At 44.4% G+C, this 20,633-nt stretch overlaps 1 protein-coding gene across 5 annotated transcripts in view; it reads left to right on the top strand.

Moving 5' to 3' along the window:
- The window catches only part of SPNS2 (SPNS lysolipid transporter 2, sphingosine-1-phosphate), a 126,095-nt gene that overhangs the window by 34,902 nt on the left and 70,560 nt on the right, over window positions 1-20,633 (top strand). For all 5 annotated transcript variants that reach the window (XR_008972318.1, XM_057410726.1, XM_057410727.1 and 2 more), the window contains exon 2: window positions 882-947. Coding sequence is in view for 4 of the 5 variants with exons in the window: in XM_057410726.1 (XP_057266709.1) it covers window positions 882-947 (66 nt within the window). In the remaining variant the exon portion in view is untranslated. The remainder of the gene's footprint in view (window positions 1-881; window positions 948-20,633) is intronic.

The following is a 20,633-nucleotide window of genomic DNA, read 5'->3' as shown; positions in this document are numbered from 1 at the left end:
TGGTGCATGAGTTCAGGTTGCTGCTTGGTTGATCCCTGTGGCCTGCAGTGATGAGAAGAATCACTTTGGAAAAAGCCTCAGATCAGGCTTTGAACTGGAGGTGAACTTTTATAGATGCTCAGTAGAGCTGGAGAATGGGGGTTCTGGTGTTTTGAGGAATACAGTGGCCTAAATGACATTATATGGATGAATGTATTTGATACCCCAGTGCTAAATCCAGCTGAACATGTAAATACTACAAAACCTGCTCATTTTGCTTATGTCAATTGATATATCAGGAGCTCAGGGAAGAGGCAAGGTTGGTTTGGGTTCTGCTGGTAGTTACTTTAAACTAAAAGTGACACTTGGTCACTCACCTACCTTTACTAAGCTGTTTAAATGTATTTTCTACATTTTGTTTATTCTACAATTTATATTTTCTACAATTTGTTTTGGAAATGAGAACCCTACCTAAATGTGAAACTTCTATCATTGCTGCTATCTCTGTGTCATATCTCCTCCCAACGGAGATCTGTTAGAACTTGTCTTGGATTCAGTTTATCTTGTGGAACCATCTGAAGCACAGAATCAGTTTCTCTGTATGTCTGTAAAAGAAGAGGAGGAATCTGGATTCTGCAGAAAACAAACCAAAAGAGAACTTAAGTAGAAAGGGAAGACCAGTTGCTTATGCACCACGATTCAATTCCCAAACTCTTTGCATGATGCTGTATCAGCTTTTATTGTAGTAGCCCATTACATGGATAGAAAAGAAGCCAATGTGCAAACTTTAGACATTATGTGTCCAAACTAGTGGACTTTGAAGCTTTGCTCATGCTTCACAGAAGTTGTATGCTTTTCAAAGGCTGAAGGCACTGAGGTTCTTTTCTCTGTTTTCCTTGTAGGTGTGTTACTAGACATCCAGCAGCACTTTGGAGTCAAAGACAGTGGGGCTGGCTTGTTACAAACAGGTAAGAGGGTTTTTTTTTCTTGCTGGTTTTTGTAACCTTCCTCTTCTCAGAAGGGTGCTCTCAGATTTCTTCAGCTATGGCCCTTGGGTACATTGGCTGTGAAATATGCTCTTAGGAAGATGCATGAACATGAGGGGTTTTGCTGGTGGGCAGGAAATCAGGGCTCAGGATGGCCCAAAGGCAAGCCAACCTATTTATGACAACTACATTCAAATAGGAGTCGCTGCATCATCTATGTCAGAAAACTCATGATAAACCAACAGCAAGATCCTGTCCTCACTTCTAACTTTCTGTAGTTGATAAGAAGTGTGATGTATGGTGCCCTTCATGTGCTCTAGAGAGAATCTGCTGAATGTACAGTAATTGGGAGTACAATGCCGCATGGAAATGTAAAACTCATCAGGACAAGTACCTGAGGATGAGAACTGCAGGGCAGGCATTCATGCAGGCAATCACTGCATTCATGGAGCTCATGGATTAACAATATCCCTTTGATTTTGGTGCTGTTAGCTTCAGACATTTCTCTCCTTGTGTTTAAGATAGATTATTGCAATTGTGATGTCCTTTTAATGTAGGAGCCGTTTGAATGTTGCAGACACCTGCAGACAGCTGTACAACCCCTGGGCAAACCCCAGCTTACTGGACTCTAGACCTGAGGTGATTTAGAGGAGTCCCTTTGTCAACAGACGGGATTGGATGACATTGAGGAGCAGTCTCATGTAGTTGTGACAGCGCACTTGGTGTTAATGGAGAGTTGAAAGGACTAGGCAGAGAGCAAATGCAGGTTCTTAGGGTAGAGAAGCCTGGTTTGGAAACTTCCTACAGATTTATTAGTTGAAGTCATAGATTTGTGGTGCTGTGGTTGTCTTGTCACTGTCATCTGTCTGAGGGAACCACACTGGATCAGTTATATCTCTGAACAAAATTAGAATTCAACTAGGATTAGAAATAGTGTGCCAGAAAAACATTTTTTCCATGCTTTTTTCCTCATGCCATCACAGTGGATACCAAGCGCCTGTCAGGAGCTTGTCTGTGGAACTGTAGCCAACAATAAAGTGTATATAATCATTCATTCTTTATGATCACACCAGAGGTGAGAATGTTCTGAATGCACACTTGACCTTTGATTTCAAGCTATGTGAATCACTGCAGTGTCTCCTCCTTTTTATTTGCTGCAACCTGTGTTACAGCAGGGTCCTCATGTGTGGCTACAGTTTCTTGGTAATGCTGCAATACAAACACTTAACAACAGTTTGTATTAGAGCTTTAAAAATGCTCTCCTTGGTGGATGGCAGAGTTCAGCTAAGCTGATGTCTGCTGCATGTGTCCAGAACAGAAAGCTTGAGCTTTACAAGTGTTACTGAGTATAAAGAGCACAAATCAGTTAGGCCCAAAGTGGCCATGGTTGTCTGTCAGCCTCTTTTCTACAGCAATTAGTTGTATTTATTTATTGTACTCAGAGGAACAAGTCCTCAATGTATCATTAGACACAGAGTGCCTTCAAGAAAATATTCTGGTGGAAAATGACACTTGCCAAAGCATATATTTCACCTTCATTCCCCTCAGTGGATTAAAATCCTTTGATTTACTGACAGCAAGTAAGAGCTGAGCTCCAACAGGGCATTTCATTTGTTAATTGCAAGAAATGTGATTTATTTCTTTAGCAAACATACAGGGCATCTGCAAACAGCATCACTGTGAGGTACCGCAAGATTGCTGCTGAGTCTGCTGAGGGTTTAGGAACGGGTAACTGTTGCTTTAAGAAAAGCAACACTTTCTCCTGGTTGGGTTTTTTTTGCTCATCTGCAAACTGAGGGCTTGATTTTGCTCCTACAATATGGATAATGATGCATTAATCCCAGTTGCGTCAGAGGAAAAGAGTGCTCACAAAATAAAACATCATTTCCCATAAGTAAGGGTAGGGGTACATAACTGGAAACTTATTAAATGTATTACTTCAGCTTATCAAGTTTCTGTGTTGGCAGCTGGCCCATGACACGTGTACCCTGAACCCTGGTGAAATAAAAGACACTGCCCTGAACCACTGTATAAATGCTACTTTTAATCTTTTGTCTGTTCTCTAAGCCTGACCTCTCTGGATGTGCAAATCTGGGGTAATGGATGCGGTGTAGAAGTGTTTGACCAAGGCTGCAGAAGAAGCCTGCAGTAGAGCTGGGACCAGGACTGATGTCTCCCAGACCTCTGCCTTAACCTTGAACAGTTCCTTTGCGAGCAGAGACAGAAATATCATTCTCCTCCCAAGAGATGGTCCTGAAAACTGACTGAATGATGCGAGACAAAAGGCTGCTCCTCCTCACTATGTCCTTTGAATAAAGAGTGGATTAGTCCTCAGGTTGTTAATCCTGCATTTAAATGAGTCCTAAATGAATTTACAATGTTAATGAGGAGTGAAATGTAGTATTCACTGGCAGTTCTTATCACTTATTCAACAGGCTTTAAAAAATAAGACAAATCAAGGCTGCACACAATTTTAGGCAAGAGATGGTGCTGCAAACTCAAACAGCAAGGGGAAAAGCAACCCACCAAAGGCAGTGGATGATCCTGCATTCAGACTATAACCCATTCTTTGCAGGCACAGCTGTCTCACTTCAAGCATTCAAAAGCCAATTCACACACTCTCAGCTTCTGCTGCTCTCTGAAAGCAAAGGTGACTGCTTTCTTAGGAATTGCAAAGACAGGATTTGAATTTTTGTCATCTTTTCTATCAATCCTGAGATACAAGCTGCTCTTTGCCCAGCAGATATAATGAAAGCTGGTTAGAGGGGCACTGTGACCTCCCAGTAAGGAAAAATCACAGGGACACTCCAGCCTCATCCATAATGGAAAGGAACAGAATGGGGCAGTCTCTGCAGCAAGGATACTGTGACAGCAAAGGACACGCTGACAGGTCACAACTGCTGCTTGCTCAGTACTATTGTAGGGCAACAGACTTATGTTAATTCCAGAACCTTGGTTTTCTCTGGATGATGCTATAATTCTGTGCTGATCTTGCTTTTTAAAGCACTACATATGCAGCTAGAACAATATTAGTTAAGCCCACTGAGCTGTCCTGCAGGTCTGCACCCGAGCTTGTGTCTTTCCCAGCTGGAGAAAGGATAACCCTGGCTGATCTCCAAAGGTGATAGAGCATCTCTTTGCCTGCTCGAGCTGTACAGCTGTAGTCAGTCAATACATTTATAAGCCAAGCCACACAAAAAGTGTTTCCCATGTGTGGAGTTATGTAGGAGCAGCAGTTTGGACTCACCAAAACATCAGGCCTCTAAAACAACAGTGACTGAGAAGAACAACAGTGACTGAGAAGATAAACAGCTGGATTTGTAGAACTGCTTCAAAATGAAGTTATCATTCCATATATACTCAGACCGAAGGAGCAGTGCTCAGGGCTGTGTTATGGTTTTCACTAGATTTCTTTTTCTCCTTCTTTCTTCAATTTTTGTGCTTTATTGCTCTGCCTGCTTTCCTTGCCCTTGGATTTATTTTGCTTTTGTGCCTCTTGTCAGTGGCTATTTAGCACACCAGAGCTCTAATAGTAATAGCGCCTGGCTTTCAATACAGTTTGTCTTCTGAAGATCTCAGGATGGTTTATATAGGGAGGCATAATGAGGCTTGCCCTTTTCTACAGATGGGGAAACCAAGAGAACCAGATGGGAGAAATGACCTGCCCAAAGTCACACAGCAGGTCTGAGGCAGAGCCAGCACAAGAACTGTGGTCCAGCTCCTGAACATGCAGCAGTCAACTGGGTTGATGCTTAGACCCAGAGATTTGATCCTTGCTAACGGGCACCTTCATCTTCCAGCCTGGGCAGCTCAAGCTCAGAGGAACGCGCATAAACCAATTGGGGCTTCTGCAAGTGAAAACCATGTGAGGCATCAAATGGCAGGAATTCCATTGAAATGCAGAGGGGGAAAGTATCTGTCTTCAGAAGGTATAGGGATGTCATTAGAGGAAACCCTGGTAACCAGGTTTATACCATAAGGGCTGGAAGCAAGGAAATGTAAGGATCCGGAAGAACTCATTAAAGGTGAATAATCATAGATAACTGGGGCTCTGAAAGAACTTGTGTCTTCTCACGTGGAGAGAGGTGGGCATTCTCCCAAAGGCCTTTCAGCTTGTGTTTGCCAGGCAGCCTAGCAATGCCAGGTACTTTCTGAAGTCTAGTTCTGGGCTCCTTTTTCCTGGAAGGGTCAATTCCAATTAAAACTTCTGCTCAAATGAAAAGCAAAACCTTCACTTGAGTTCCTCTACCTCTTGAGCTGACCTAATGTAACCTTATGCTACATTGCAACCTTGCAGAAGTGTTAGCAGCTCCTGTGTGCTCTAAGCATATGCAGTGAATAGGGAACTTGAAACAGTGGAGTGCAATGATGGGATAAATCACACTTGCTAAATTGAAGGGATTTCTTTCAACTCGCTTTGATTCCCATCATCTTGTCCCTGGCTCATAATGACAGCCTGTGCTCTAACATTCCTTCTTTATTCTGCACAGAGATCACCTGCTCTGGATGCCAACCTTGAACATATGTATGCTATAAGAGTTGCAGGTGCTGCATGTTTCTTTGCTACCATCTGCTTCTACCTGAATAGATCCTGTTTTGCCCCTCATCTGTGTTATGCATAACTGAATCAGATCTTCATCTTTTGCTTCCTACTGCACCTGCTAGAACAGAGGAACTCATATTCTGGACACTTTCTTGTTTAAAATTCATGGTTTTCCATTTGAGTGAATGACTTCTTACACAAGAACACCTCCCCAGGCCCTGGTATCTCAGGTGCCCAACCCAAGCAGACAAGACAGAGTACTCTGTAGTTGCTGTTCTTGATTTACTGACTGCAAATGGTTTGGACCACCATGTCCTACCTAGAGCAGGTCATACTACTGTCATCTTCCCTTCTGCAAACCATGCTAAGCGTTCTTAAATCCAGGTTACTTCTCTGGCAATCTGTGACATGCCAGGACAAGGTGGAGCTCTTTCTTTGCCAGGAGACCCTTAAGCTGTATCAACAAGGAGCAAAACCTTTTTTCCCCATACCTGATTTTGTATCATGTTTTCTGAACTCCTCCAGCCATGTACAGCATGCTGCTGATCTAGGGGAGTTTGTGTAGGACAGCTCCAGCTTAAGCAATATAGATGAAGAAGCAGGGCTCTGCATGCAGTATTCCCTGGTTAATGTTGTGACAAGGGTAGGTCTTTTACTTATCAAGGTGGGGTAAGTTAAGATAGTCCAAGAGTCTGATTATTTCCTGCTGAAGTATTTTACAGGTTCCAATAGTCCTTTTTTCCTGTCTGCTAGAATGGTATCTGCTGTGCTAAGAAGCCATGGCAGTGTGAGGGACTGATTCATACCAGCACTTAAGCCTATGTGGAAATCTCTCTGCAATCAAGAATGAAAGTACTTCCTTGAACAGTGAGCAGGTTACAGGAAGGTGTTTGTGCCCTTGTGCACCAGGGACCCATAAAACTGGTGTTTACGGTGTGCACTCCCACCAGACAGCCCTAGATTGCAAAGTAAATCACGTCTGGTGGGAGAGAAGATGCAGAGAAGGGAGGGAAGGTGTCCTGGTCTTCTGCTGATGGGAGGGAAAGGCCTGAGCTGGTGTCATGCTTTGCCTTCTTGTTGCACATGTGAGCAAGTGAGTGCAGGCCACTAGAACAGGGCACCTCTCCAGACTGGCTTGTCTTCAGTAATATCTTGAGTTTATGAGACTGCATGGCAACTACCACAACATAACAGTTCATTTCCCATCCCGTCTTCCTGCTTTGAAGGAAGGTTTGTCCTAACTCTTTTCTACTGGGCAGGTACTCGGGCTGGTTGTTGCAAGAGAAAATTGCACTTGTGCTGCCTGTGGCAAGTCTGTTCTCTAAGTAGATATTGGCCCCTCTTCCCTCAGGCTGTAGTTCAAGCACCTCTTGCCAAGGTTGTGTTGGCTTCTGTAATTTATTATAATAATGAGGGGAAGGATTTCCCACAGATTTTGGAGAAGTGGTTATCCTTCCACCCAGAGCCCTAACAGCTTTTCACACAGCCTGTCCATCTTCCCCTGCACATGTTCCTCAAACCTCAGAACTTCATTCAGGCTCTTTATAGTGGAAGATGGGATTTTTTGTGGTATTGTGTAATGCTTTTAAACAACAGCTTCCTCTTAATACCAGCTATGCAATGTCACATAGAGGTATCTGCACTGTGTTTCGTGCTCATGTGGTTCAGAGGGGCAAGTCTTGCCACCTTTGCTTTTTTCAGTAGCGCCACATTGGTGTTGGAAGAGGGAGGTGAACAGTTGAGTTACATTAACAGTTACTTTAATGCAATTATTAGACATCTAATGGCTACCACTTGCTGGAAGAGTGGTGTGTACTTATATTCAACACCTCATAAGTAGCTTACTTTTATTTTCCTTGCTTCTGCAGTGACACTGAAAGTTTTTGGTAGTAAATAGGAAACCTGCTTAGCTTTAATTCTTGCTTTTCGCTGAGCCTGTAAGTTTTCAGTTAATTTTCAAGTATGGTGACCATAAGAGCGTTTGTATATGGTCTAAATCAGAAGGAGCCCTGTACGTCTTCTCTGTACCCTGCTCTAGGTCTATGCATACAGTTGTCACTAATTCCTATTGGGTGCAATTTAAAGGTGTTAGCCCAGAGTGGGAGAGGTGATTTTAAGGGAAGTTGGATCAGTCTTCTACGAACAGGGGGTGCAAAACCAGAACTAACTGTTATAGTACATTTTTCATATTTAATATGCTTCATCCCAGGGGAACCGTAAGTGTTTTCTCTTAAAAGATTTATTTCAAGATTGTTTTAGTTTTATCTTGCCTCCCACACCTGAAGCACTCTTATTTTCCTAGAGCACAAACCTCCAATTCTGCAGGGCAACACAGTGTCTTGTGGAAAATGCAAGCAGCAATATTCATCCAGAGATGTGGGCTCAGGTGATGAAGAGGTCAGGTTTGGTCTGTGCGCACTGGGAGTTTTCAAAGTTAACAGTTAAAAATGGGAGTTGAGAGCATTGCTGTTGGAGGAGGTGTGACAGGCTGAGAGAGCTGAGAGAAAAGAAGGTTCTGGGAAGACCTTAGAGCAGCTCCTAGTGCCTAAAGGGGCTATAAGGGACTTTTGACAAAGGCCTGTAAGGACAGGACAAGGGGGAATGGTTTTAACCTCACAGAGGGGAGATTGAGATGAGCTGTTAGGCAGAAGCTCTTCCCTGTGAGTGTTCGAGGCCAGGTTGGACACAGGGGCTTGGAGCAAGCTGCTCTAGTGGAAGGTGTCCCTGGCCGTGGCAAGGTTGGAACTGGATGAGTTTAAGGTCCCTTCCAACACAAACCACTCTGTGATTCTATGATGATTTGAGAGAGAGAGATCATTTGGATAAATCAAACAGTCTTGACAGAGTGTGAAGGAACTTGGAAGCACTGAAGACACTGTCCTGCAATGAAGCAAAGAGCTAGGTGTTAGTTGTAGTACAGCAGGTATCTAGTATGCTCTGGAAGTACCAGGGTGTTTTCACAGTAGTGAGAATGCTGGGATCCTAGACCAGTCTATGTGATTATTTTGCTTCTTTATTGTTCTCTCTTGAGTTCCAGATGGCTTTTCTTCCAAACCAGTGCTTCTCAAACTTTTTGGGCTGTGTACCAGACCGCTCTGCATCCTTACAATCACATTTTTATGGTGATTTATCATCAGACCACTATAAAAGTACCATTGCTGTGTGGCTGGCTGCAGAGAACTTGCTGTTACCTTGTGGAACGCAGTTTTGGGAACCATAGCCTTTAACCGTTCCAAGCTGCTGAAATAGCTGGTGTGTTCCAAGCAGGAGCAACTACATTCCAGTATGGGCTGCAGAGATTCCCATGTGTAGACCCACAGAGACTTGGGTTGGAGTGACTCATTTGGACACACAGATACCTGGCTTTGAAAATGAATTCCAGAGCATCAGTTACGTCAAAAGTGCACATTCCTCATGGTATTTGGTGCTGTTACCAGCCTGCAGAACTAGATTCCAGTTAACACAAGTAAGTCTCAGTTGCATGAATGGTGCATTGTTACAGCAATTCAAAAGAAGTTTCTCACTGCTCTCCCCTTCCCTTCAGTGTGTGCACACATTCCAAGGTTCTTCCCGTATGCTGATGTAAGGTTATACAGCAAAGACCAGTCTTCTGCTCAGAGCCTGCGGGGAGCCTGGTTTTGGAGGGAAAATCTTACTGACCATAGTCCATTAGCCCAAGTCAAAGTAAGTTCTAACAAAAATCTAATATACATAGACATTTTTCTTGCTAAAACCCTCTTTAGTTGTTTTCAAGTTCATCAGGGACTGCAGCGATAGGACAAGGGGTGATGGGTTCAAACTTAAACAGGGGAACTTCAGGTTGGATACAAGGAAGAGGTTCTTTACTGTGAGGGTGCTGAGGCACTGGCACTGGTTCCCCAAAGAAGTGGTAAATGCCCCATCCCTGTCAGTGTTCAAGGCCGGGTTGGACAGAGCCTTGGGTGGCATGGTTTAGTGCGAGGAGTCCCTGCTCACAGCAGGAGGGTTGGAATTAGATGATCTTAGGGTCCTTTCCAACCCAAACCATTCTATGATTCATAGTCCAGAAACTAGACTCCATTGTTTAGGCCCCAGACAAATAAACTGCCGGCAACACCATGACAGGTTTTCCCCCAGGGTTCTGTTTTCAGCTGTGTAGGACTGCCCATAATGAAGCTCAGGTGGCTCCTTGGGACATTTATGATGGTGTGGCCTCTCGGGAGCGGAACGAAATAGGCCTTGAACACAAACCGACTTCAGATGGGCCAACTGGGCAGTCATCAGTCTCACCTTATATATTTATAGGCCTGATTGAAATGGGCTTTTTTAATGTTAACAATCCCTGGATTCAGCAAATCTGCCTTTTCTATTTTCCATTAATGTCACTGATGATGCATAAAGACATCGCATTTGCAAATCCTGTGCGCTGCAGCATTTATTCATTCCAGTATGTCACTCTCCAGTAGTACTCACTCTCCCAGAAAGAGAGTAGTCAGAAGAAACTCCAAGTGAGGGATTATCTAAAACAGGGTCCGGTCATGCACCATGGGTATTGAAACTGCTGTTAACCCTGGCATCTCTTACAGAGGTCATGTTCTTCCATCCACAAGTGCAAGGTTAGTTGCAATGCTCACTCCTGCAGCTGCAGTTCAACTTGGTATGGAAGTCGGCTTGCAACTTGCAAATGCACTTTGGGATGGCACTTTGTAAACCCATGAGGGTGATAATCTTCGAAATAAGTGTAAGACAGAAACCAGATTCATTCTCCTTTTCCTTTTCCAAACCATAGCAAATTAAACACTGGGATATGTCAGTATTTCAGCCATTTCTTTAAATGGATTTATCCCTTTTTGAAGGCCACTCAGCCACTCTGGAACACTTTGTCTAAATTGCCATTTGTAACAGCAAGAGGCAAAAGCATTTCTGAATGCTGCCAGCAAAAATGAACCAGCACATGATTCCTATGGAATAACACTGGCCATTTCTAGTTGAGAGTGGGGTTTCCTTACACACTCTGTGATCCCCTTTTATTGCAGGATGAAGAATGCTTGTCATTGCAGGTGTTTATTTGTGGCCTGCTGTTTGTTCAGCTCTCTTGTCCTATTAGTCAGGACCTAATTGCAAATTGCAGTCAATAGCAGTGTTTCTTTGTATTTACTTTGTGGTACAAAAGCCCATTGAAATGTTGTTGGCATAGAAAAAGTAGAGGGCTAAGCCTGTGGCTCTGTACCCTGGCAGAGACTTAAGTGTAGATGGACATTGTATGGAACGGGATAGGAAGTAGGAATTATTTACGACCCCTGTCCTGTGCACAGACCACTGCTGCTTAAATGATGCTGAGACTCCCTCTAAAGCATTCTGGACACTCGCTGCTGTGGGAGTTGAGGGAATTCTTTACTGTGAGGATGGTGAGACACTGGAATGGGTTGCCCAAAGAAGTAAATGCTCCATCCCTGGCAGCGCTCAAGGCCAGGCTGGACAGGGCTTTGAGCAACCTGGTCTGATGGAACGTGGCAGGTTGGAACTAGATGATCTTAAGGTTCCTTCCAACTCAGACCATTCTATGTTCTACGACTCTAATTCCAGATGCAGATGATGTTCCTAATGCCTCTGGCTCACTGGTGGATCTTGTTAGGGAGGTGGGGTTTGGTGGTTTTCCCTTGTAGGTTAGATGCCAGTCCCGAAGACAAGCATAGATGGCATTACCTGATGTCTAAGAGAAAGCAGCATGGCAACTGCTGCAGGGCTAGAACCTTGCTTTCTGCCAAAGACAGGTCTGACCCACACTGCACTGTGTATCAGCCTAGGTCAGTGGTTCAGGGACTTACTTCCTGGCCCTTGCAGCTACTGGAGAATGGTGTTTGTCTAAACACACAGTGTCTGTGAATGCACAGGAGTAATAAACCAAACAAGACTTAGCTCAGGGTACAGAGTAAGTGTGAGTGCAACTGGTTCTTTGCTTGCATTTTAGAGAATTCATGACTCACAATGAAACTAGACAGCAAGTGCATTTACACACGACACTCTTGGCGAACACGTCTAGTCCAATTCAGTCAGCCAGCCCCTGAGTGTACTCGCATTCTGTCTTCACATGCATGCCCTTCACTTCCCTCTTACAGGGGTGGGTTTAAAGATAGTCTGTGTTATTGATTCTTTCCTTCCTAAAAATATGGGGTGTAATGTAGAAGCACATAAAGTGATCAACGTCTTGAAAAGGCTCAGGGATGTTTTCCTTCTGTTGTCTTCGGAATGCTGAAACAATCAGTGCAATCAGGTCAGCTTGCTGGAAAGCACTCCAGGAACTTAGCAGTGAGCAGTTGGCTTGTGGAAATGAATGACACAAGGGGCAAAGCTTGAAAGACCTCAGATCTTTGTGTGGATAACACATTATAATTCTTTGGAGGGCTTAAAACAGCCTCTGAGCAATTCAGCTGCCTGTGTGGGAATTTTGTGTACTTTCCTCGGAAGGATCTGATAACTGTCACTGTCACAGGCAGGATGCAAGGCTTACATGGTTTTCTGATCTGTTGCCATGGTTCTCATGGCTTTATGAAGTGGTCTCCTGAGGTTACATGAAAGATCTTTGATTGGGGGACTTGTTATTATTATTTATTCATTGCCAGTGCCTTAGGCAGAAAGATGGACATCGCTGTTAAGGAGAAACTGTGAGGTTCCATCGAGAGATGCTTTTCTCTCCTTCTGTGTTGCTACTTTGAACTGTAAACCCAGTCAGCACTACAGAAATTTCCTCTGTAAAATTAGTGTGGTTTTGGTACAGTCCCTAATGGGTGGTAGATACACAGCAAGGGCTGTCATTGCATCATTGCGTGGGACACTGCTGTATTTTACAGGCACCTCAATAAAGAGTAGGCAATTGAGCAGGACAATACTGAAATCCCTCTGCGACCAGCAGGCAGCTTTTAGGAGCAAGGGTTTGGTGGGCAGACTTACAAGATGTATGTGTTTCCTCCACAAATAAATGTGGAACTATTTATACCAAGCACTAACATCCCTGGGAGGTGGGGGAAGTTGGAGGAAAAACTTTGAGGAAAATAATCCCAGGCTGTTGGTTTAACATCAAACAAAAATAATTGCCAACAATTGCTTTTACATCCATCTCATCTGTGGACTTTAGCATATTCCTCTTCCATGGCGATTCCTCTTCCATGGTGATTCCTATTCCTAAAAAAGTGAATTGGCATAAGGCTGCAGACAGCAGGATTTTAAGAGCCACCCCCCTTGTTGATGCTGCCTGCATCTTAGAACAATTGACTGAGAATCAGATATTTCAGCTGTGCTCTTGACCGTCTCCTAATGAGAGGTACTATATTTTCATCCCTTAGAATTCAGTTTAATCTGACAAACGTTTGCCTTCTTTCATGTACCTAGAGCCAGGCAGTTTACTGATCTGCTGTAAAAGCACTCTTGAAGATGTATGGCTTGAGTTGGGCAGGTAACAATTTTGCAGAAGAACAGGGTGAAAGGGGTTTGCTATCAAGCCACTTCTACTTGCATGTGTCCAAACACATGTGAATGTGTTTTCTTGTTCTCCTCTGTCCAGCCATCAGTGCTCTGCTCCTGCACTTCAGTGATAACACCAAGCAGGATCTGGAGTGCCCTGGAGGTCTGTCATTAACCCAAAGTGTTTCCTGTCCCTTTTCCATGTGTTGACATGCTTTCCCCAGCGATTTCAGGAACGTGAAAGCTGCGGCTATGTCTTCAGATTTAAATCCCACTAGGACAACTTTGGTGGATGTCATTGACAAACACTAAAAGCTTGAGAGCAAAGTCTCCTTTGGTCCCTCTGTCCTGGCTGGAGTAGGGAATGTTTTGAGGAGGTCGTCAGTGCTGTGGGAGTTGATAGTCCATTGCATAATTAAAATGAGATTATGGCCATTTTCCCTTCAAAAGAGGGAGCATGTGTTTTGCCAGGCCCACTGTAGATGGTACAACAGCCCCCTAAAGAACTGTAATAGTAATTAAAAAGTAATCCATCAGTCCCACTGGCTGCCTGCAGAGAATGTCAGAGAAGCACTGAGTCCCCCTCCGTGTTCCCAAAGCAGATCTGTGAGGATTTGCAAGGCTTTGATGTAGCTTTTCCTTGCCTCTCTCAACATCCCTGCAGTTCCCACTGGGATAGCCCTCTGGGCTGACGGCTGCAACATCCCCCCTGAGCCAGTGTGCTGGTGAAAGGAGGTGGCTGAAGGTCTCTTTCTGGCTGAGACTACTACCAAAACCCAGCTTCTGCACTCCAGCCTTCCCCAAACCCCTCACCCTGTGATGGAACTGTAGCTGGGTGAGCTCTCCTGTGCCCTTGCTGTCATATGGTGTCTTCATGAACTGTATGTGTGGTTACTGCAGGGCTTCTCCTGCTTGTAAATGCAACCAGCAGCTCTTAGGAGCTCATGTGTGGAGCTCAGCAACGCATTCCTACTGTGGAATACAAACCCAAACAAAGCCCTGGGATAAGAATACATCAGATGAACATATCTTTTAGCAAGTTTCCATCAGTGCTGTGGCACAAGCAGCTCTTGATTTCCCTCTGAAGGGGAAGCACTTCCTATTGTGTTGTTTTTCTCAGGAAGCTGCTTCTGTTGGTAAATTACGTGTTAGCAAAGAATTTAATAGCGACGCACTGACCTTTCAGAGTGTCTCCTCTCTCTCCTGTTTTCTGTTGCCACAGAAAGCAGGTTTGGGGATTGATTTCTCCTAATGCACGCTAGTTAAATATTTGAAATTAAAATGTTAGTTGAGGGAGGATGCAGGATTAGAGGCACAGTTGTAAAGAAGCATGGAAAATCTCATTTTAGGATGAAAACAGGCTTCCCTCTCTATCTCAAATTAGAAACAAGGAACATTACTTCTCTTTGTATGAGATACAAACGATCTATCGTTCTGTTAAGAGAATAACAGATTGAAAGTATTTTATTGCTAGTTAAATCTAATTCCTGGCACTCAATGCAGATTTCAGGGATCAACGGATTTAGATTATTCTGCATTATCAGCTTTAGGCTGTCATTTCTTGGTGTTTAAGTGCACTCCGTGGTCGAAAAGCCTTTGTGGGCAAAGGTGCCCATGGTGTTCCTGCCCCTGGGGAACTGGGCTTGCTTCTGGTCTCCTGTCTCTGCTGCCTTACTGGGACTGGTCCTGCACGTGGATTGTGGCAATCCCAAACGCAAGCACAGGCTGGGTAGAGACTGGGTTGAGAGCAGCCCTGAGGAGAAGGACTTGGGTGTGTTGGTTGGCAAGAAGCTCCCCAGAACTGTGTGCACTTCTGGCGTCCCCAAAATAAGAAGGGCATGGAGCTGTTGGAGCAAGTCCAGAGGAGGCCATGAGGATGATCAGGGGCTGGAACACCTCCTGTATGGAGACAGGCTGAGAAAGTTGGGGCTGTTCAGCCTGGAGAAGAGAAGGCTGCGTGGAGACCTCATAGCAGCCTTCCAGTATCTGAAGGGGGCTACAAGGATGCTGGAGAGAGGGACTCTTCATCAGGGACTGTAACAATAGGACAAAGGGTGATGGGTTCAAACTGAAACAGGGGCAGTTGAGGTTGGATATAAGGAATAAGTTCTTTACTGTGAGGGTGGTGATAAATACTCCATCCCTGGCAGTGTTCAAGGCCAGATAGGGCTTGGAGCAACCTCTCTAGTGGAAGGTGTCCCTGCTCATGGCAGGGGGCTGAAACTGGATGAGCTTTGAGGTCCCTTCCAACCCAAACCATTCTAGGAGTCTATGAAGGTTAGTTTTCAGTCCTCAACAGTCCCCTGATTTTGCTCCCCAGGTGGCCAGACAAGCTCACAAGGTGACACAAGGGAAAGTCTAACCATTTCTTGTAACAGATTCCATCTCTGTTTCCAAAGGCTTCTGTGAATGTGATTGTAATGTGTGTCTGGTATCACAATTGCAATGGGCAAAGACTTATCTTAAGTAGAGGAAAGGGATAGAATACAGTAAAGATCCTTTGAGTTTGTGGTTATTTAAGTAAGCCACCTTTCATCAAGCCCTGGGCACTTGGTGTAGGGATCCTCCTGACAGATACCCTGCTGGAGGCTGGTTTGTGATCAGAGCTATCGGATCTATGGCACGTGTGCAGGATGCTCTGGAAAACCGCACAGAAAGGGAAAAGCAGGACTGCTGTTCTTCCTGATGCTGACTTCCACGAGTGTTAGAAGTGGTCACGGGCTGTTTCTACAACAGCAGCTAAGATTGGCTTAGGTGCATTTTAGTCATGTTGAGCCAAAACCAACCTTGTAGCAGTGTCACTGGTGATGCTGCAGTGGGGCGAAGCCGCTGACTCATTGCTGTACCTCTGGGATTTCCTGTTTAATTCCAGGTTGACCAGGATGGATACAAATCCATGCTAATTGGCTACTCACTTGATGAGGTTTCCCTCCAACAGATTGCACATCAGCAAACCGGCCCATGTCACGCACTGTGTGAGCACTGAGCTGCAGCCAGGAAGGATGATGTCCTCTTTCACCAACAGTTGTTAACCAACGGGCAGAGCCAGCTAAATTAAATGCAAAAGAAATGGCAGAAGGACAAAGCTACTGTTACCTGACTGGGTACTTCATTGCTTTACCCTGTGAGTGTGCATGTGCAGGGTCAAAGGCACTTGTGGGTTTAGAAACATGACTGAATTTTGTCCCTGCCCATGGCAGGGGTTGGAACCAGATGGTCTTTAGTGTCCTTTCCAACCCAAGCTATTCTGTGCCTCTATGATTCTGTGATTTATTTCATTGTAAAAGATATTCAGTGAGGGCTGGCTGTCTGCTGGTCACCCAAAACCAACTCACTGCAGAGTCAGGCATGCACCAGTTTAGGCATCAGGGAAGCAAGCAGTGGACTGTAAACTGTACACTGGAACCGCTCCTTTGGATTGCTGCCTGCAGCACTGTTTTATGAAGTACATCTCTAGGAACACAGTAACTGGTTTATTGATGCTCAGGTTGCCCAAATTCCCTTAAAGCAGTGGTAATGTAATCACTGTAATTCCCAAAGTGAAAAGCAGAAGGTGAGTTTGGGTTTTTCCTCTTTTCTTTTTACATTATGTCGTCTGTGTAGAGCTGTTCAAAATTGAATCTTGTAGCAAGTTAGCTCCTGCTCCAAGTCAATTTGCTGGACACCCAGAGAGATGGAGCAGCACAGTAGAACGCCACCTTTGCCACTGTACATTTAAAGAATTTTGAAGTAGAGCATGAATAGAGTTGGATTTGGAAAATGGTTGTGAAGTAATAACTTGCTTTAGCAGTAAGCACGATAGGAATGGCTGAATCTTTAAATGCAGCTTTAATGACATAATATTGGAAATTAAGATTTAAGAAAGTGAAAAATGTTAATGCTGTTTTAGATTTTGCCTTTTTTCCCCTCTCCTTTACAACACTGATGGCCTGAGTCAGGAAACCAAGACTGATTTCAGAGTTTGAAATCTTAAAACAGTATTTGTGGGGGCAAGTCAGAGGATCATTGGTCTTTAGGGAGTGCTGGTATGTCATGGACCATAGGAGAAAGGACCAGAGAGTGATCAGTTTTATAGAGATACTGGCTTAGGTGCATAGAAAGTAGCCTGGAGACACCATTTGCCTTTCCTTTAAGTCTATGTGGAAGGCCAGGGTTTGTGTTCTCTGCACTGTGTTGTACCTAATCATTTCTGGGTCTCTCTCTGTCTTCTTGTTATACTGCCTGCAGACACGTCCAATCTCAGCTTGCCAGTAGTAGTGCCAGAGTCGGCAGTGGTCAGCTCCCTGGTTATAGTTACCTCTCACTGGTTGTCATCAAACTGCCCTATATCCTCTGAACAGTCCTTAAAATGAGCCCTTTAGAAGACCAGAATGACAGTAGTTCATGTCTTAGAGCTACTGCTTTACTCCCACTACTGAACATGCAGCAGTGCTTGCAGATGTACTTGTTGAGTTGAATGTCTCATGGTTTGGTTTGTATTTCAGTGATTTTGCCTGTAAGTCTGCCGTGTAAGGAACTGCCATGGCCACTGGCCTCTCATGTTTGCCAGTCTGGGGGCAGCAGCACTCGTGTAAAGGTTATTTCCCTTTTCAGCCTTTGCTTTTGTTAGAGTTATTTCTTGTAGCTGTTGTCTAGGCATTTGGGACTGGAGAGGAAGACTTCTCCATCCCTACGCAACAAAAGCAGAGTGAGTAAAATACCTCTTACATCTGTAACATCCCATACTCACCATGGAATGGATCAATGATCCATTGATGCTATATATGGCAGTTTTGACAGCAATTACTTACATTTGACCACAGTGGTTTCTCTTTGCCCAGTACAGCTCCTCTCAAAGCTCAGGTGGCATTAGAGTGTTCTTGGACTGGTTTTCTAGCTATTCTTATATGATTTTATGTTTCCAAAGAGTGGATTTCCCAGCAATTCCCACTGAAGCAATTATTCTTGTTGGCTAAGGTGAGCAAAGCCAGCCTTCAGGATATCCTTTGCTGGGAATATAAGGGATAATTTGGGGAAGAATCTGGAGAGGAAAAGGGATGGAATTATCAATACTGGATTCTTCCCAAGGCTGCATCTTGTGTATTGTTGAGTCAGTCATGGCCTTGGCAGGCAAGCTGTGTTCAGACCATGTCTGTCTTCGTAAGTGGTGTTTTTGTAACTGGGTTCTGACTCTGTCACAGCAAATGAAATTGAGTGGTATCCTACAGCAGCTGCCTTCTCACTGTAGGTATGTATGGCAGCTCTGGGTGTATATAGTCATCCTAAACATGTTGTTTGTATTTTACATCAGTTTGCTCTAAGGAAAAACCTGGCATCTCATGGTGCAATGTGCTCCCTGCAGAGAAGACAAGATTGGAGCTTGGATACTGATGAGTAGCATCAGCAATAAGGGAAACACAATCTAGAGTGTCCTGCCAAACAGAGAGCTACCAGAGAAATGCAATGTGTGAGTAATTATGTCCACACCTTTTAAAGCACTGCTTTTCTCCTCATTAATTTGCTGAGGACACAAGCACACAAAGCATTTATGATATTCTCTATTTCATCTTGTACTGTGGGCTGTTCTTGGAGAGCGTTGCAGGCCACATCCAAGCCAAACAGTTGAATACTTGAATCCAATTGATTTAGTGTGTTAAATGCTCCTCTGTTCGATGCTGTCAGTATATGACAGCTTTGCATGACATATGGAATGGATGGTGTGTTTCAAAGCTCCTCACACTTGTCAGAAACTTCTAGTCTGCATGATAGTCTGGAACCCAGTGATCTTGTGTTTTGCACTTGCCAAAGCGCAGCAACATGATCCGTCTGTTGGCTGTTGAATTAGAAATGAAGTAAAACAAAGTCCATGTGGAGAGTGATGTAACAGCGTGTACCTATGGCAGAGTTTGTGATACTGATGATGTAGAGGGTCTTATTTTGTACAAGCAATTGTATTGTAAGAACTCATCTTCATCAAAGCATGAATGTTTTCAATCCCAGGGCCTTGGGTTGTCCTGCAGTCAGGTATCGCTTTTACCTTGGCCATGTCACCATGCTGTGTCTGAGCTATCAGGTTCAGTGGCTAAGTAGCATGAAAGGAGCTTTGTTCTTGCTTAGCTTGTACAGTGCTATAAGGAAAAAAAATCCCTTTCCAGTGTAGTTGTAGACCAAAAATACCTCTAGCATGAGTATGGTCCTGTGAACAGGACACTGCTGAAGCTGAAGACCTGCACAGCTTCAAGATTTCTGTAGTTCATCTTGGGTAGGTCACTTTGCTGTGACTGAACTTCCTTCAGCCCTGAAGTAGAAATTAATGATGTTTAAGTTCCTTTCTGAATTGTCCCGGCCTCACTGTGATTAAATGTGCTGTGTATGTATGTGCTGAGTAGTATTATTAAAGCATAAAACTATAATGAAAATGGAAATAAAGAAGCATTGCAAAACCATGTCTTTGCAATGGAAGAGCTGATTGGGCTATTGGGAGAGTCTTTATTGACCACTGCAGGTAGATGGCAGCTGGTGCCATCAACAGCTTGAGAAACCCCTATACCCACAACCGAAAGTCCCTGGAGTAGAAGTCGCTCAACGACACCCCAGCAGGGCAGTGTCTCACGCGGCAACACCCATAAATTATCCCATCCAGAGCGGGCTGGGTGTTGAGGTGTTCTCATTGTTTGGAAATTTGTTGCTGGGGAAGTATTAACAACCTCCCAGCACATAGTTCTTTGCCATGGCTAAGTGGATTGCCAGTCCCTTGAGGCAGAGGCTGTCTCGGTTTGCCTTCCGCAGAGCCAAACACATTGTCAGCATTCAATTAGACAGGTATATATGGTTTCATGCTGACTCAGAGCTCAAAGATAGCCACTATATTTTTCTTGTTGAGCATCCCTGTGTAGAGAGTGAGTTATTTTTATCTGAACCTGAACCTTTCTGGCGTTATTTGTGTCAGGTAAAAATAAACCCTGTACTTGAAGTGAAAAATGAAAGAAGGGATCTTTTCTTGGAGGTGCCTGTCATCATATCAACCTTCCAGTAACAGAGGAAATTCAAGCTCTGCGTATGCCTTTGTCAGTGCCTTTCTTCTTGCTTATACTACGTGGATGACCTGCTGGCAGGAGAAGCAGGAGATGGAAAGGGCCGATCAGTCCACGTAAGAAAAGAGCAAGTGAAGACAGAGGGAACAATGTCTTTGGAATCAAGGGGTGGGAAGCTGATGGGTCAGAGCCGCTTCAGGGAACACTCGTAGAGTCAAGCTGGTAAATTTTTGTTTACAGGGAAAGAAGAGAACAATAAGAGCAATGAGGTCTGGTTCCAGTAGGCAGCAGCTTTTTGTGACTTAAAGTCTACAGTTTCTCTCTCATCTCCTTTGCTTCCACTCTCTGGGGGTTTACTTTTCCATGGCTACACAGACAGCTCCTGAGAGGAGCAGCAGTAAGCAGCAGCTCCCTGGCCACAATCCCTGAAAGATGACTGGCGGTACATGAAATGGGCAGCAGAGGAGGATGCTTTCCTGCTCTGGGGGCTGTTAGGGTGGGAAGTATAAGGTTTGATAGGGTTTTTTAGGCTGTACATTGTTGTAATTCCATCCATGCACGGAAAAGCTGGGCAGTGCTGGCTGCCTGTGCACCTGTACAGGGTGCGACAGGCATTCCGGGGCAGAAATAGCCACCCAGCCATCCTGTTTGGGCAATTAGACTCTTCCTGCA

This window comes from Pezoporus wallicus, unplaced genomic scaffold (assembly GCF_028554395.1).
Source record: "Pezoporus wallicus isolate ANWC-B61680 ecotype Strahan unplaced genomic scaffold, APGP_CSIRO_Pwel_v1 contig_8705, whole genome shotgun sequence".
Lineage (NCBI taxonomy): Eukaryota > Metazoa > Chordata > Aves > Psittaciformes > Psittacidae > Pezoporus > Pezoporus wallicus.
The sequence above is the reverse complement of the archived record's forward strand: the minus strand, read 5'-3'. Positions and strand labels throughout refer to the sequence as shown.